Below are 13900 nucleotides of genomic sequence, written 5' to 3'. Positions count from 1 at the left end.
AGTTTATATATATTCACTTAATGCACTGTGTAGTATGTATAGTATGTGGTGTGGGAGTGGTGTTTTTTTTGTTACAATGAGCTGTCAAAGCAAATATACTGTAGATGAGTTTTTGGTATCTTCTTAAAGACACTTCAGTAACTCATCACCTTATTTATATTCCACTGATACTGTTGAGCGTACTACTAAGCATGTTCATCCAGAGGGCGGACTGTTTCTTATACAGAGGAGGGGCTTGTGGATGCTCAACTCTCATTTCAATTATTTTGTCAAAATGTTATGTCATGATTACATATTTTAATAAAATTGAGTGTCAGTGTTGGGTGATAACCACATCATCACTTAATTTATGCTCATACTTTATATGTGCTTTAACCACAGAAGGTCATTTCTAGACTTTAAAAAGGACAGGTTTACAATTTTTAAAGTCAGTCTTAAAACAACAATTATTCCTTCTGTTCATACTGATCATTAGAGGACCCCTCCATAATGTATTTACAATGTAAGTGATGAGGGAATAACATCCACAGTCCTTCTGTGCAAGAATATATTTTAAAGTTTATCTGAAGCTAAGATGAAGCTTCAGTCATCTAAATGAGTCAAATACTGTAGATATCTTTCAACTTTACAGTCTTTTTAGTGCCAAAGTCTCTCTTTTTGTTACTATACTTCCACCATGGCTCAGCAGGGTAGCACTGCCTGAGGAAACACAAAGAGAGAATGTTGATGCTAAAAAGACAGTAAATGTGTCAGATATCCACTTTATATTACTAACTTAGACTGCTGAAGCTTCATATAAGCTTCATATCAACTTTTATATGCATTTTGAAAACTCATTTAAAGGGGATATTTTAACAGCCAGTATGATCAGGAGGAATGATTCCAGCAAAGAAAACCTCTTTCAGTGTTCACATGGACACCTGATTGTTGTTTTAAGACTGACTTGAATGCTATCCTTTAAAGGTCTTGCACACTTTCAAAGGTGTCTTCAATTTATTCTAGCTGATTAGATCTCTGCTCAGGTTGAGGTCAGGTAAAGAACTTGCTGGCATTGATGTAAAGACTGTGGCCAAAATAACTCTGTTATAGTGCACTATAAGGAGTGCCAATACCACCATCTAAAGTATGGAAATATTGGCCTTCTTAGACAACATCTGTCGGTGATGATGCAAAAAGGCAGTGACTAATAAATGTCTGATATCTCAATTTCCTGCTCACTATAACGTGAACTTGAATGAGGTGTGGTATCAGACCTTCAACCAAAATATGTATAGTATTAAAAGTGGTGAAGGTATAATTTGTTTTACCCTTGAAAGTACAAGAATGAGAAGGAGAGTGAGATCAATCAAGCATCATCTGTACAAGCCCACACCGTCCAGAGTAGAGGTCAAATTAGGCTCAAGTGACAACACCTGTGTGGAAATACAGAGGACTCTTAAATGATCCTTCAAAAAGAACGGACTGAAATAAATGAAGGTCATAAATAAAAGTAGCTCCTGAAAAGTATGGTATATTCTGAAGATACAAAGACAAGAAAGAAAGTCCAGGGGAGTTAATCCTCTTTTCTTTTGATGTTGTTAAAAAAACATTCATAGAAATGACAAACTGATTAAATATTGATTTTCATGAATCAATACAGTAGATTTTTATGTTTCTTTCCAAGACTATTGTCTTTTTTATTAAAAAAATATATCACTTACCATTTACTTTCTGAATTAAAAATGAAAAAAATGCTCCTTTTAATTATGTGTTGGTGTAAGACACACACACACCACAGCATTGATTTTGTCTGCGTGTGTGTGTTCATATTTTTGTTACCTCTTGGGGACCATCTCCAGTATAAACACCAACCTTGTCAGGACCAGTAGTCCTCATGGGGACCAAAGTCCATTCCTTAGGTTTGAGGTGAGGTGTGAATTGAGGTTAGGTCAAGGTTAAGGCTACGATGTCCACAATGAATGGAAGTCAACGCAGTGTCCTAAAAATTATAGCTGAGAAAACCTCTTTGTGTGTGTAACTTCAGGTGATGGCGTGTTAATTGTCTTCTCCTGGCAGGTTGCCAAGGCATGTGGGATATAATCGCCTGTTGGCCCACAGCCAGACTCGGAGAGGTGGTTACAATAATGTGTCCAACTTACTTCAGTTACTTCAGTGACCAGCACAAAGGTAAACCATCTCCCTTCAGTTATGGACTGTTTTTTTATTGATTTCTTTATTTGGTTTTTGTTTACTTTCTCTGTGTACTATCATGTTTCAGGAATAGTAGAGCTCTACTCAGTCAAAACATTAACAACTTGTAGTAAAATCATTTAAATATCAGTAATTTAAGTCCTGCTGTGTTAATGGAATGATTTATTGTGAGGCAAACAAGCCTACAGGTGTCAAAACAAGATTTTCTGTTGTCATTTTTCTCATTAGCTCAGGGCAGGCTGAGACATTTGTATATTTCTCCATTTTTATTCACATTTTCTCTGGCTGTGAGTATGCTGGTATTTAAAAGTGTATTTGCATGTTGCTGAGCCTTTGGGTAGATGCTGAAGATGAAGTGCAAATGGACATTTAAAGTCATCAAACTGATAGTTTCGCCAGCACCTCCTGAGGACATTGTGAAATTATAAGAAACCCAGCAGAATGCCCAAAGCGATAAACTCAGTTTTCTTATGCAATGAGCACAAAGTGGATGTGGATTCATAAGCCTTATGAATCCACATAATTATTCATTACATCATGATTATTTACAAGACCAATCTGTAAGATTTCACAACTTTGACCGTTTTTATGTGATGTTCCCCTCATTTCAAAGAGTGAGAAGAGTAGACATCCAGCACTTTAAACAGCAGAACCTTTATGCTCTGGAAAAACTCATCCATTACAGTGTTGATGCTGTAAACTAGTATGATGCATTAAAAAAAAATTGATAAACGTTTCAGATACATATTTGGGTTTTTCCAGGTGCCTCAAACCCAGGATAAAAGTTCATCCAGGTTACTGTACACAACATGTGGCATTTACATGAGCCAAATGAATGATCGGCTTTTTAATGTGCATGTCAACTCAGCTGCAGATTACAGTAAGGGTCTATGAAAACAAGGAGGAAACCAGCTTAACCTTTATGTTGGAACAAGCACAGACAAAGAGGGGGGAGGACGGGAGTTGATTCACTGACCTAAGATAAGAAAGAGAAACACTGACTAAATTTTGGGGGTTTATTAAATCTCTTTTTGTCTCTCTACAAGGAGCCGTAATTCCAGTAAACCTTCTTCTTTAGCTCTTTGACGCAGCATCAATTTGAGTGCACCAAGAATATAAGAGTGTCTTTGTAACAGTCAGTCGTTTAGCACCTCAGCTTTTGTCTGTGTGCAATCTAGAAATGTTTTATTTTGCTCGTCTGAATCTGAGGTCATGGATGCCTTTTGCTTTTCTTTTTCTTTGTCCTTTCTTGTTGCTCTCATTACATCAACTCCTCTGCTGCTGCTCCCTGCTACTCATACCTGCACCATCGAAACTCCTACTCCATCAGCTCCCTGGCTCAACAATAGATTAAAATTAGCCTCTGTTGTTAACCCTGTAGCTTTGTAATGTAAAGAGGAAGACGATGAGTTGACAGTGAATTGCTGCACTGGCCAAATATCTTTTTTGCATGTCGCTCATCGGTACCCCCAACGAATGATGACATCTATGACCTCCTTCAAAACTAATTTGTGTGGTTGAATTTTCAACTTTGGAAGTGATACAGAAAGTTCGCCATGTTCGATTATTTTAAGCCATGAAAACACTGTTGCTAGGTGACTACAAAGAAGGCGCCTGTTATGAATGGCAAATGATTTCTTGTCACCACATTTCAATGTCATTCTAGGGACAAGGACATCAAAATAACTTGACTGAAATACATTTTTTGAAAATGGCCCTTTTCTAGCTGCTGCCTTCCTCCGACCAACAACTAACAACCTGCTCTCTTTGGGGCGTTTGTGTTAATCTGGTGCTTCTACTGTATGCTGCCATGAGATGTGTCACATTTCATGTGAAGTCGAGCATGTTATATGATTGCTGTTGCTATGTGACTGACAACAAAGATGTTGTTGGTCACAATGATATTCCCCTGTTTCCTTTTCAAAAACAGATGAATAATTCTTCATTTGCATACACCAGAAAATCACAACAAAAGGTAACTTCCATGGATTTTGACATTTTTATAAGTGTCAGCGTATGTTACAATCTTGGGCTCTCAGGAAATTTTTCCGCTTACGAAGTCATCAATACTCAATGGGTCACTCAAATTGACTCTTACCACAGTGAACAGGAAAGCACTCAAAGGCACCATTTAGAAATTACTGCTTCACTCTTTTGTTCGTCCTTGTCCAGACTCAGTGTGGTGCCTCAAGGTCTCTATTGAATTATTCTGCAGCATTGACTCATCCTGAGGTGTAAGATCTCTTTTCAGATGTTAAGCAGTTACACAACCTCTCTGCCTTTAAAGACCAATGCAGCCTCAATAAGGACTGTATTGAGAACAAGATATATGTGATGGCACTTCGATTTATTTAGCAGGAAAATTGAACATGTCAGCTTGGATAGCTGCCCACTTAAGCATTATGTCAAACGCCTTGGTGAGATAATTGGGACATACATTACATTGGCATGGACAAGTCGTCCATGCTCTGCAACTGGTTTATACTGAGTCTAGTCATTTTAGAGACTGTTTCAGCCAAATTTTGGCCTATACCCAGTGGATGCCAGTATGTTTTAGCTGTTTTTGAAGACCTATTTTTACTTGTCATTTGACACCTGACTGCTGCTGTTTAATGTCAAGAGATTTCTATTTCCATGCTTCCATCATGAGCCAAGGACTGGCATTTTTAAACATAGAGGCAATTCAATGTGATATACATAAGGTAAATAAATGCACCAGAGTAATATTTGAAAACACAATCAAACAGGGGGTAAAATAAATTACTATTGAATTGAATTTGAATATTTATTTTGAACATAAGAATAAAAACAGATAAATAAAACAAACAAAACAAGAAATAACAATGTTCAAAAAGGAGTAAGAAAAAATCCCTACCCATTTCTCACTACTCTTCCAATAACTCATATATAATTTATAAACTATCCCAAATTTATTTACAACCCAAATATTCACCCCATGTCAAAAAATAAATAAAAGCAACCCATTAAGACATTAACCCTTCCCTCAAAATAAAACTAAATAAAATAAACTACAGCTACACTCTGCTACAGTTTGATGTATATGTATATTTGTAGATGTTTTGTTAGTATTATTCTGTGATTTGATCTAATTACAGTTTTCAAAAGCTCAATCTAATAGTATGAGCAAAAGCCAGAGTTCATTAAAGCAATAAATAGGACATTTTTTGACATCCTGTGAACATGTTTTTTTTCTGTATCGTCTTAAATTTGAAACCCATCTTCCCAAGAAAAATGACACAATAGGTTTGCCAGTCGCTCAGAAATGACCTAGTTACGTTTGAGTGACAGATGCCTTCTAACAGTCGTAGAAATTATGACTCATAGCTGTGGTGAAGTTGTATGTAACTTTGTATATGATGTGTATATAAAAGTTGACAAATTTCTCCATTGGTGGGTTGTGTGGATAGTTTACCCAAACTAGCAAAAGTGGACTTTGCAAAGTCTCCACTGTTTGCTTCCCATTTGCAACCGCAATTTCCAATTGCGAGTCAAGTTAATTAATTTTGATCGTCCCCTAACCTTAACCCTGTTGTGTTTATTGTTGCCGTGACAACAACATTTGCCTAACTTTAAGTAAGTAGTAGTAAGTCATTTGGAAAGCATAGACACATTATGTCCTGCTGATTACTGGCATATAAAAAAAATGCTTGTGTGTGTCGTTCTGGAGTGCACATGATCTAACGCCTATTTGGTTTATTGATTTGGAAGACTTGTAAATTTGACTTGAATGCCATGTTGAGTTATTAAATACACTTTACAGCTGGGTAAACAATGCTGCAGATTAGTGTGGCCACCCAATATTTGTTCTAAGTGAAACCTTTCCTCCAGAGCTTTTTCCCTTCCACTTAGAGAGCCATTTTCAAATTTGTGCTGATGGATTTCCATTCCTTATCTTTTCAACACCTCGGGGGGTTTTCGTTCAGATTTTTACCTGCTTCTCTCATGCGCCCGTCTGAATGACCCAACAGGTCAATCCTTAGATATGTGCTAATATCCAAGTATTGACAAGATACTAACTTGGTTGATTTCAGCAGGGTTTCACTGATAAAAGGACACATTCTGCTGGTTTATTTCAAATCTACACGTACACACACATGTAATCAAATGGTTCATTAATCCTCAATTTTACTTCACTCTACTTTTTCTGCTCTTCCACCAGAGCAATTATTGTTTTTCTCTGAATCGTGGACACTAGTATTTCCATTTTTCTCTTGTTTTGTAGTTACTCTTGCAGTACAAAAAGACATGCATGCTGTACCTGTAGATTAGTGGATACCATGAATTAGCTTTACATCTTTTATTTGTTCAGTTTAAACTTTGCTTTAGTTTACAGCTCTTGAAGGGGAATATCAACATTTTCAGAAATACGTTTATTGACTCTTGCTGAAAGTTAGGTGAGAAAATTGATAATTCTTATGTCTGCTTTAAGTTAAAGAATAACTGGTCAGCTAAGAGCACAAAGACCACGGCTGTATTACAAGAATAAATATAAGACAAATACAGGGGACAGATAGTCTGGTACTGTCCAAACATGGAAAAAAAGCATACAAGGAACTCTACAGATCTACAGCTAAAAACTAAAGTGAAAAAACAGCATTTTGAGATTGTGGGTGAGATTGAAGGTGAATTTTGTCACATTTTGTCAGAGACATTCTAGTGGTTTACAATAAAGATAAGATAAGGTGCTTTTTGCTGTACATGTTGTACAAACAGGGGAGTGCCATTGATTCTCTAATCCAACTGCGGGAAATAAAGTGAAGTAAATTAAATCAAATTAGCATACTCTTTAAAATGATTGATTATGTTTAAATCTAGATTAACTTGTAATTTAGTGTTGGATTATTACCACTGTATTGATTACAACAGGATTAATACACTACTTGGATGACAAATAGGGTAAATGATCACTGGACTGTTTTTCTGCCCATAATGGCTTACTGTCACCTTGCATTCTCAAGTTATTTGTCACAAAGTTTTTCAAGGTTGTACCACAACTGTTTTACATATTTGTGTGAGTTTATATCCCACAACTCTAAAAGTGGCTGTGCTCTTTCACCGTTGTATATCTTGCGGGTGTTAAAAAGCCAATCCATCATTATTAAACAACCGGTAAAATGTGAAATTTCTATCTCCACTGAGCCATTTATGCATCCTAACGTGTGAACTTTTCTTCTTTTCTTTTTTTTTTTGCCTTTGGGAGTGCAGGCATTATCACCTCAGAGTGTCAATCAGCAAATTAGAGACATGGGAAAATGTGACACTTGAAAGATGGAGGATGCACTTTAGACCCCACATGTTCTGATGCCAGCATGATAGCAGTTGATTATGAAGCTGATGGTAATAATAAAAAAAATCTAGAAATGCTTTGAACTGACTTGTGAGGTAACGATACACCAGCACAGACAGTGTTGTGAAAGCTGATATAAGGCAGCATCTGTATTTGTAAGGTTCTGTGAAAGGATATCACCAGCAATCTCCTATATATATTGTAACATGTGCAGAACCTAACCAACAATGAATTTATCCTATTCTGTGTGTGTGTGTCCAAAACCTCTGTGCCGCAGGCCTCCATTGTTGTCCAAAAACTATTAAAAGCAAAAAGCAAGTCAATGAGCCAAATCATTGTACAGGATGACATCTTCCTTCACCATGAAGAGTTTGTTTTTATGGTGGGTTGTTTAGAAACAGTTCCAGAGACTAATAATAGAGATTGAGTCTCTTGAGAATAATTTTGTGTAATGTAGACGCCACTGTGCATGTACGGGAACACGCTTCTGTAACTCAGTGCAATCTCTGATTTAGTGTCTCTTTCAACAGTCTTTCTGAAAAAATGAAGTGTATTCCTTGGGTTTACTTTCTATATTCTTTGACTGCTCTGCATCCACCACAGCAGTTGTTATGAAAAATTTCAATTCTATTATTTTTTGTTATTTATCATTTTTATTGAGCTCATAGAAAAAACTACAGGCATCATTAAAATAACTACAGGCATGGATACTTGGATATTTCACTGTAATCTGGTTTGGCCTAATCCATAAAACCACCAAATGCTTTTTTATGAAGCCATTTTTCAACTTTCTAGTTGTAATTTCTGCAGTGTAAAGACGTGTACAGTGTTTGTTCCTCTCCCTCCTGCTATTATTATGTTGTGACGTGTCAGAGCCATCCACAACCACTCAACTCCTTCATGGAACTTTTCCTGCGTCGAGCCAATATGTTTAGCTCACAAATGTGTTGGATTTATGGGAAATAAAGTTTGTTAAATGCCACTGATAAGCATAAATATTGAACAAATATCATCATATATGTCTTTTCAGAAAATTCCTGTCCTTGTGAAGGACATGTGAAGTGAGCCACATGACATAATGTTGAGATCTGTTTCCAGGCTCGATTTTGAAGTTATCAGCATAGTCAAATGTCAGTAGTATTTGAAAAGAGGATTTCCATCACTGAGATATTCAGACTTTTCATCTAGCAGGTTGACATTTTGACTTGTTTCTTGATTTGATATTTTACCTTGATTATCAGGGTTTGTGGATTTAGCAATTTGAACTGTGATAGTCATTTGCAGCAGACATATATCAGAATCAATAAAGTAATTTGTTGAGCAGATCAGAGACACATTTACCACTCTCTTGGTCATGTGGTTGTTACACCTCAGTAGCAATTTGAACTTTAATTTGAGCCACTTCTTTTCTGAGATGTAGATATTTTAGCACCAAAACATGCTGCTGGACATTGAAGTTCCTGTTATTGCAGATTTTTTCGTCCCCGAAGAATGAAAACACAAATTAATATTCATAGTCTTCTGACCTTTATTTCCTGCTGAGGCAGAACTGAATGATAGATGACAACTACTTTGAGTTGCCATGTATCATTAAGCCAAATTGTCGATGGACAGCGGAACAAACCATGACAGTTTCTTTATTTTGTAGGTTTGTTGTGATTTGTGTTTTGACAGTGATTAATGGTCCAAACAAACATTGAAACATTTGCATTTATAGTGCAGTTTGTATTACCAGAGCAAGTGGTCAGTAGAATTTAAGCAAATGGTACTTTTTTAGAACCATCCCTGCACATTTTTCCTACATTCACTTATCAATTTATTCAAAATTAAAAGATTACAGCCAATTCTTTATAAAAGTTATCTTCAAGTATGGTTCTTTTATGTCAACTTTTATATCAGCTTTGTTACTTATCGGAATACTTGCCAAAATTAAGAAGAATATACTATTTATATATTGGAAATAATCCATATTTTGTATTTTGTTATATTTTATTCTCAATGATGTTCACAGTTTGTTATGTACTTATACTTTTGCTTATCTTGGCGGCCACTAAACCCAAATACCTGAGACATTTGGTGTCCTGCCTCACTTTAGTAGGAGCTCAGAGATCGTACTAAAGTGAGGCAGTATGTGTCATCAAAAGTAAGAAAGAACTATGTTGTTCATTTGGGGACTGAATTCAGAATTGACTCTAAATCGCCCCTAAAAGGCTTTCAAACTGAGAATGTCAAACATAAACTAATCATAATTTTCCTGGAATTTTAGCAGCACTTTCAGCATATTTTTGATTCTATGCAATTCAGTGTCCAGACCTGCTCTTCTTCTCCAGCTTACATCCCTCCTCATCACCACTCAGAATATTTTACTTAGAAGTGTTGAGAAATAGCATCAGATTAAAGAGCATCAGGGCTTTGAAGAACATATATTCAGCTGCTGAAACGTACTCAGACAGCAGTGTGTTTTTCAAAGTTTGCATATGTAGACTCTTTATGAAAATGTGCAAAATGAAGACAAACTGAAGTGACCTTAACTTTTGTGAGACTAGGTGTTGTAGTTTTGGAGTTAAAATGTTTACTTTCTCCTGCTTCACTTTAATCCACTCTGAATGTACAAACTATTAGTGACCTATTGCTGTTGTTGAATCCCAGCTTTTTGCAAATCCACGACTGAGCCATCCCTTAGATTAAATAAAGCATCTGCTTGTCTGTATATACAGCACTGAAAATCAATGAACAAATACAGTATAGCCTTTACCTGGATTCACCTCATCATTGCTGTACTTGATGAAAGGAGGCTTTTTGTTTTGTGCATTCAGTGTAGTCACGCAATACTAAAGGAGAAGAAACACATATCCACGGCTTAACCAGTACAAAACAATTGTCAGCTGGATACTGGGTGTTTTGTTGTCTCAGGTGCAAAGGGAAACACTCACAGCATCAGTTTAGTGAATGTTGTGGGACTCTGCTGCCCTGCCTACCAACATTATCACACACATCACAGCTCAGGCCTGTTCCACACAACTGAGTCCAGGTTGGAAATAATCAGTACACCAGTTTTTCACACAAAGAAGTGAAGGAAAAGAGAGTTTAGAAGAAAAGTTCAAAAGAATATTTACAGTAATCACCTTTTTTCTTAGATTGATTGTCATATTGTAATTTGATTTAGTGAAGTAGTGCCTGACTGACACACACGGTCAGTATTATCAGATGATTTTATACCATCAGAGATATGTTGGTTCTGGTTCACAATGACAAACTGCAGTTCAACAAAATGTTTGAGGTCATTTAAAAAGTTTCTCCATAGACATCTTTTGTTTTGTTTTCACTTAGTTCATCTCAATATTCTTTAATAACAAAATCTGATCCTTTGTAATAGTGTAAGACAAAACAAAATAGCCAATATATTGTTGTTGAATTTTTAACCCATCATATTCAGTGTGTCCAGCTCTAATATGAAAGGTTGTAAAGGGTAACAAGAGGGATGGCAGTTGCATGGATGAGATAGAGCTGCTGGTCTGTCTTCATTTTATGATGGAAGAGGGCAATTCAGGCTTAAAATTTTGGCAGGAATAATATGATAGTTTGTCTCTTTGTGCCTTGAATCCAGGTAGAGTCGCTGTGCTTTTGGGTGCTTGTCTGTTCTCCTCCTTTATGCCATTCTGCAATATTCTGGAGTATAGCTATAAATCTGCTGAAAAGAGTGAAGCTCACCACCCAGACTACAAATGAATGTGAGTCCATGGACCTGAAAGATGACTTCACATCTACTTAAGTCAATGTTTTCATTCAGTTTCCCTTGAAAAGTTTTTTTAGTACAAAAGGTTGATTCTTTAATGAGACTGCTTGGTTGATAGAGGATTGTATTGAAGATAAAATAGGAGAGAAGTTAAAGGAAAATTCACAAACATCATCCCAGCATGATGCTCAAATTCAGTAGCAGTTACGTTAGAAAACATGACCTTTCCCTGACTGAGCAACATTTCCAGATCCAAACCTCCTGCTGCACATGTTGTCCTCATTGCTGGCATATGATAACATTTTGTCATAGTTGGCTACGTTTACATGCGCAGAGCAATTTGGCTGATGGTCACATCGTGGTTGAGGTCTCATTTCAGTTAAGCTGTTTACGTGGACCTTTGATGCTCCACAAAACCATGAATAAACCATGAATAAATCCCATGAATAAACCAAATAACAGACTATTTCTGGTGCCCCGTTCACAAGATGGTTCACCTGCAATTAAGTTCAAACACAGTAATATGTCTTTGGCAGAGAAAAATGATAACCTGTGTATTTTCTGAACACTCTTGCCAAGCAACCAATATTTTTGCAATGATCATCTTTATCAAAGTTGTTGCTGCTTGAATCTGACCTTACATAAATATCGGTCAATCAGTCCATCTCTTTTGGTTCAGACTGAAATATCTCAACAACTGATTGCCGTGAACTTTGGTACGGACATTCATGTTACCCTCATGGCGAATTGTATTGAATTTGTTGACCCCTTTACACATCATGAAGTGCCTTTATCAGATCAAAATGTGTCTAATACTTTGGTTTGTGGGTGACCAAACACCTGAGTGCAAAATGTGTGTTATCCCCATCAGCCTCAGCTGTATTTGTGCACTAATTAGCAGTTGTTCTAACAGGAACAACGTAAACATGACCTGTAAAAATGATTGTCACTGGGACCAGAATGAGAGAGCACGTTGGTTGCCTTTCAGTTTACACATTCATTTTAAACTTATTTTACATGATTGTTTTTTCATCGTTTTGCATGAGTCTGCTTGTCTGACATGTTTTCAATGTTTAAACTAGGACAGCCTCTCAGATCCTCTAGCACAAGTCTTTTAGTTGTTTAAGTGTGAGACAAACATTTTGGAGAGACATTTTTATGTTCCCAGCACTTGTAGTTCTATTTTATTGGTTTTATTACATTTTAATCTTTTTGTGTATATTTGATTTTTTTTGGACATTTGTTCTGTCTTATTACCAACTTCTCATCTGTAAAACACCTTGAATTGCACCAACCTATACAACAGATGCTGTACTAACAAAGTGTGCACGTTTTGCTGCCTATACAGCATGGTTATAGCCACTTTAAACCAAACTTAACTTCTGTCATAATGTTGTAGGTATATTAATGTTGCCTCATTTCTGTTTGCTGCTGAATGAGTGGCAAGATAGGAATCAGCATACCAGTAGCTGTAACAGCCAAGTGCTCTTTGGCAAGCACAGATAATAACACACGAGTTATTAATGGCACACATTACTGAGAGTGCATCATACAGCAGTCTGTGGACTTCAAGGTTTTCCAGCGGTTTTTGCAGTGACCTAACAAGCCTGTATAGGAGGATTGCGACAATGTCACAGTATTTCTCATGGCAGTACAGAGAATTTGGACCAATTTTAAACTAACTCAGTGAACAGATGAAAGAGACATTTACTGATTGGGTGGTTGTGACCTCTTTATGTCTCCATCTCCAGGTAACCTCTCTAAAACCTGCACAGCAGAGGGCTGGACGGAGATGCATCCTATTGATATCGCCCTGAATTGTGGTTACAATCTCAACAGCACCAGTGATGATGTAAGTAAACCACCACAGTCTATAAGAAGCATCAGAACAAATACACATTGCTCCTGTGAATCAACTCCACAGTGGGAAACCATCTCGAGAGCCAATGGGCAGGAAGAATTGAATGAGAACATCTTTTCTTTTTTCTGTGGGTGGGTGTTATTGGGCTCTGGCTGGAAGATGGCTGTGAATGTTGTTTTCATGACTCATGTGTTTACGTCACATTTGTGTTATGTCTTCATTCGATAAAATTTGTGGTTGTTTTTCTTGTGAGTTGCCTCGAGCGCCAGTCTACATAGCACAACTAAATGTACAGATTAACGCTCTGAAACTGACTGTATGTCCAAGTTAGGGCTTTAAAAAAAATTGTTATGCCATTGTTATAATAGAATGAACGTTAAGTTTCTCTTGACATTATTTAGAAATATCTGGTACTGTAGGAATCGAATGAGGGAAACGGTTTTGTTCATGCTGAATTTTTATCAAAGAAATACATTTTTAAGAAATGCACTTATTTGTTTTCTTGCAGAGTTACATAAAAAAATATTGGAGCTGGAGCAAGCAGGAATTTAGCTTAGCTTAATTTGGCGTAAAGACTGAATGCAGGGGGACACAGCTGGCCTACTCTGTCCAAAGCTAAAACTCACTCACATTTGTTAAACTCCAGTTCTATGCATCAGTCAGTCTGGGAAATTGGGATTTTACAATTGCAATAATTAATGCAAATTCAAGACATCTCTACAATATTTGTGAGAGCCTGCAATTCTGTAAACCTTTCTGCATGAAAAGTTGTAATAAAGAAAAGCAAAGATTCAGGGGTGCATTC

General features: G+C 36.7%; 1 protein-coding gene across 1 annotated transcript in view; it reads left to right on the top strand.

Annotated features, from left to right (window-relative positions):
* The window catches only part of vipr1b (vasoactive intestinal peptide receptor 1b), a 46889-nt gene that overhangs the window by 13463 nt on the left and 19526 nt on the right, over positions 1-13900 (top strand). The window contains exons 3-4 of the mRNA XM_053342218.1: positions 2056-2166; positions 12986-13086. Of these exons, the coding sequence (XP_053198193.1) occupies positions 2056-2166; positions 12986-13086 (212 nt within the window). The remainder of the gene's footprint in view (positions 1-2055; positions 2167-12985; positions 13087-13900) is intronic.

Source organism: Scomber japonicus, chromosome 21, assembly GCF_027409825.1.
Source record: "Scomber japonicus isolate fScoJap1 chromosome 21, fScoJap1.pri, whole genome shotgun sequence".
Classification (NCBI taxonomy): domain Eukaryota; kingdom Metazoa; phylum Chordata; class Actinopteri; order Scombriformes; family Scombridae; genus Scomber; species Scomber japonicus.
Note: the sequence above shows the minus strand (reverse complement) of the source record. Positions and strands in the feature narration are given on the sequence as shown.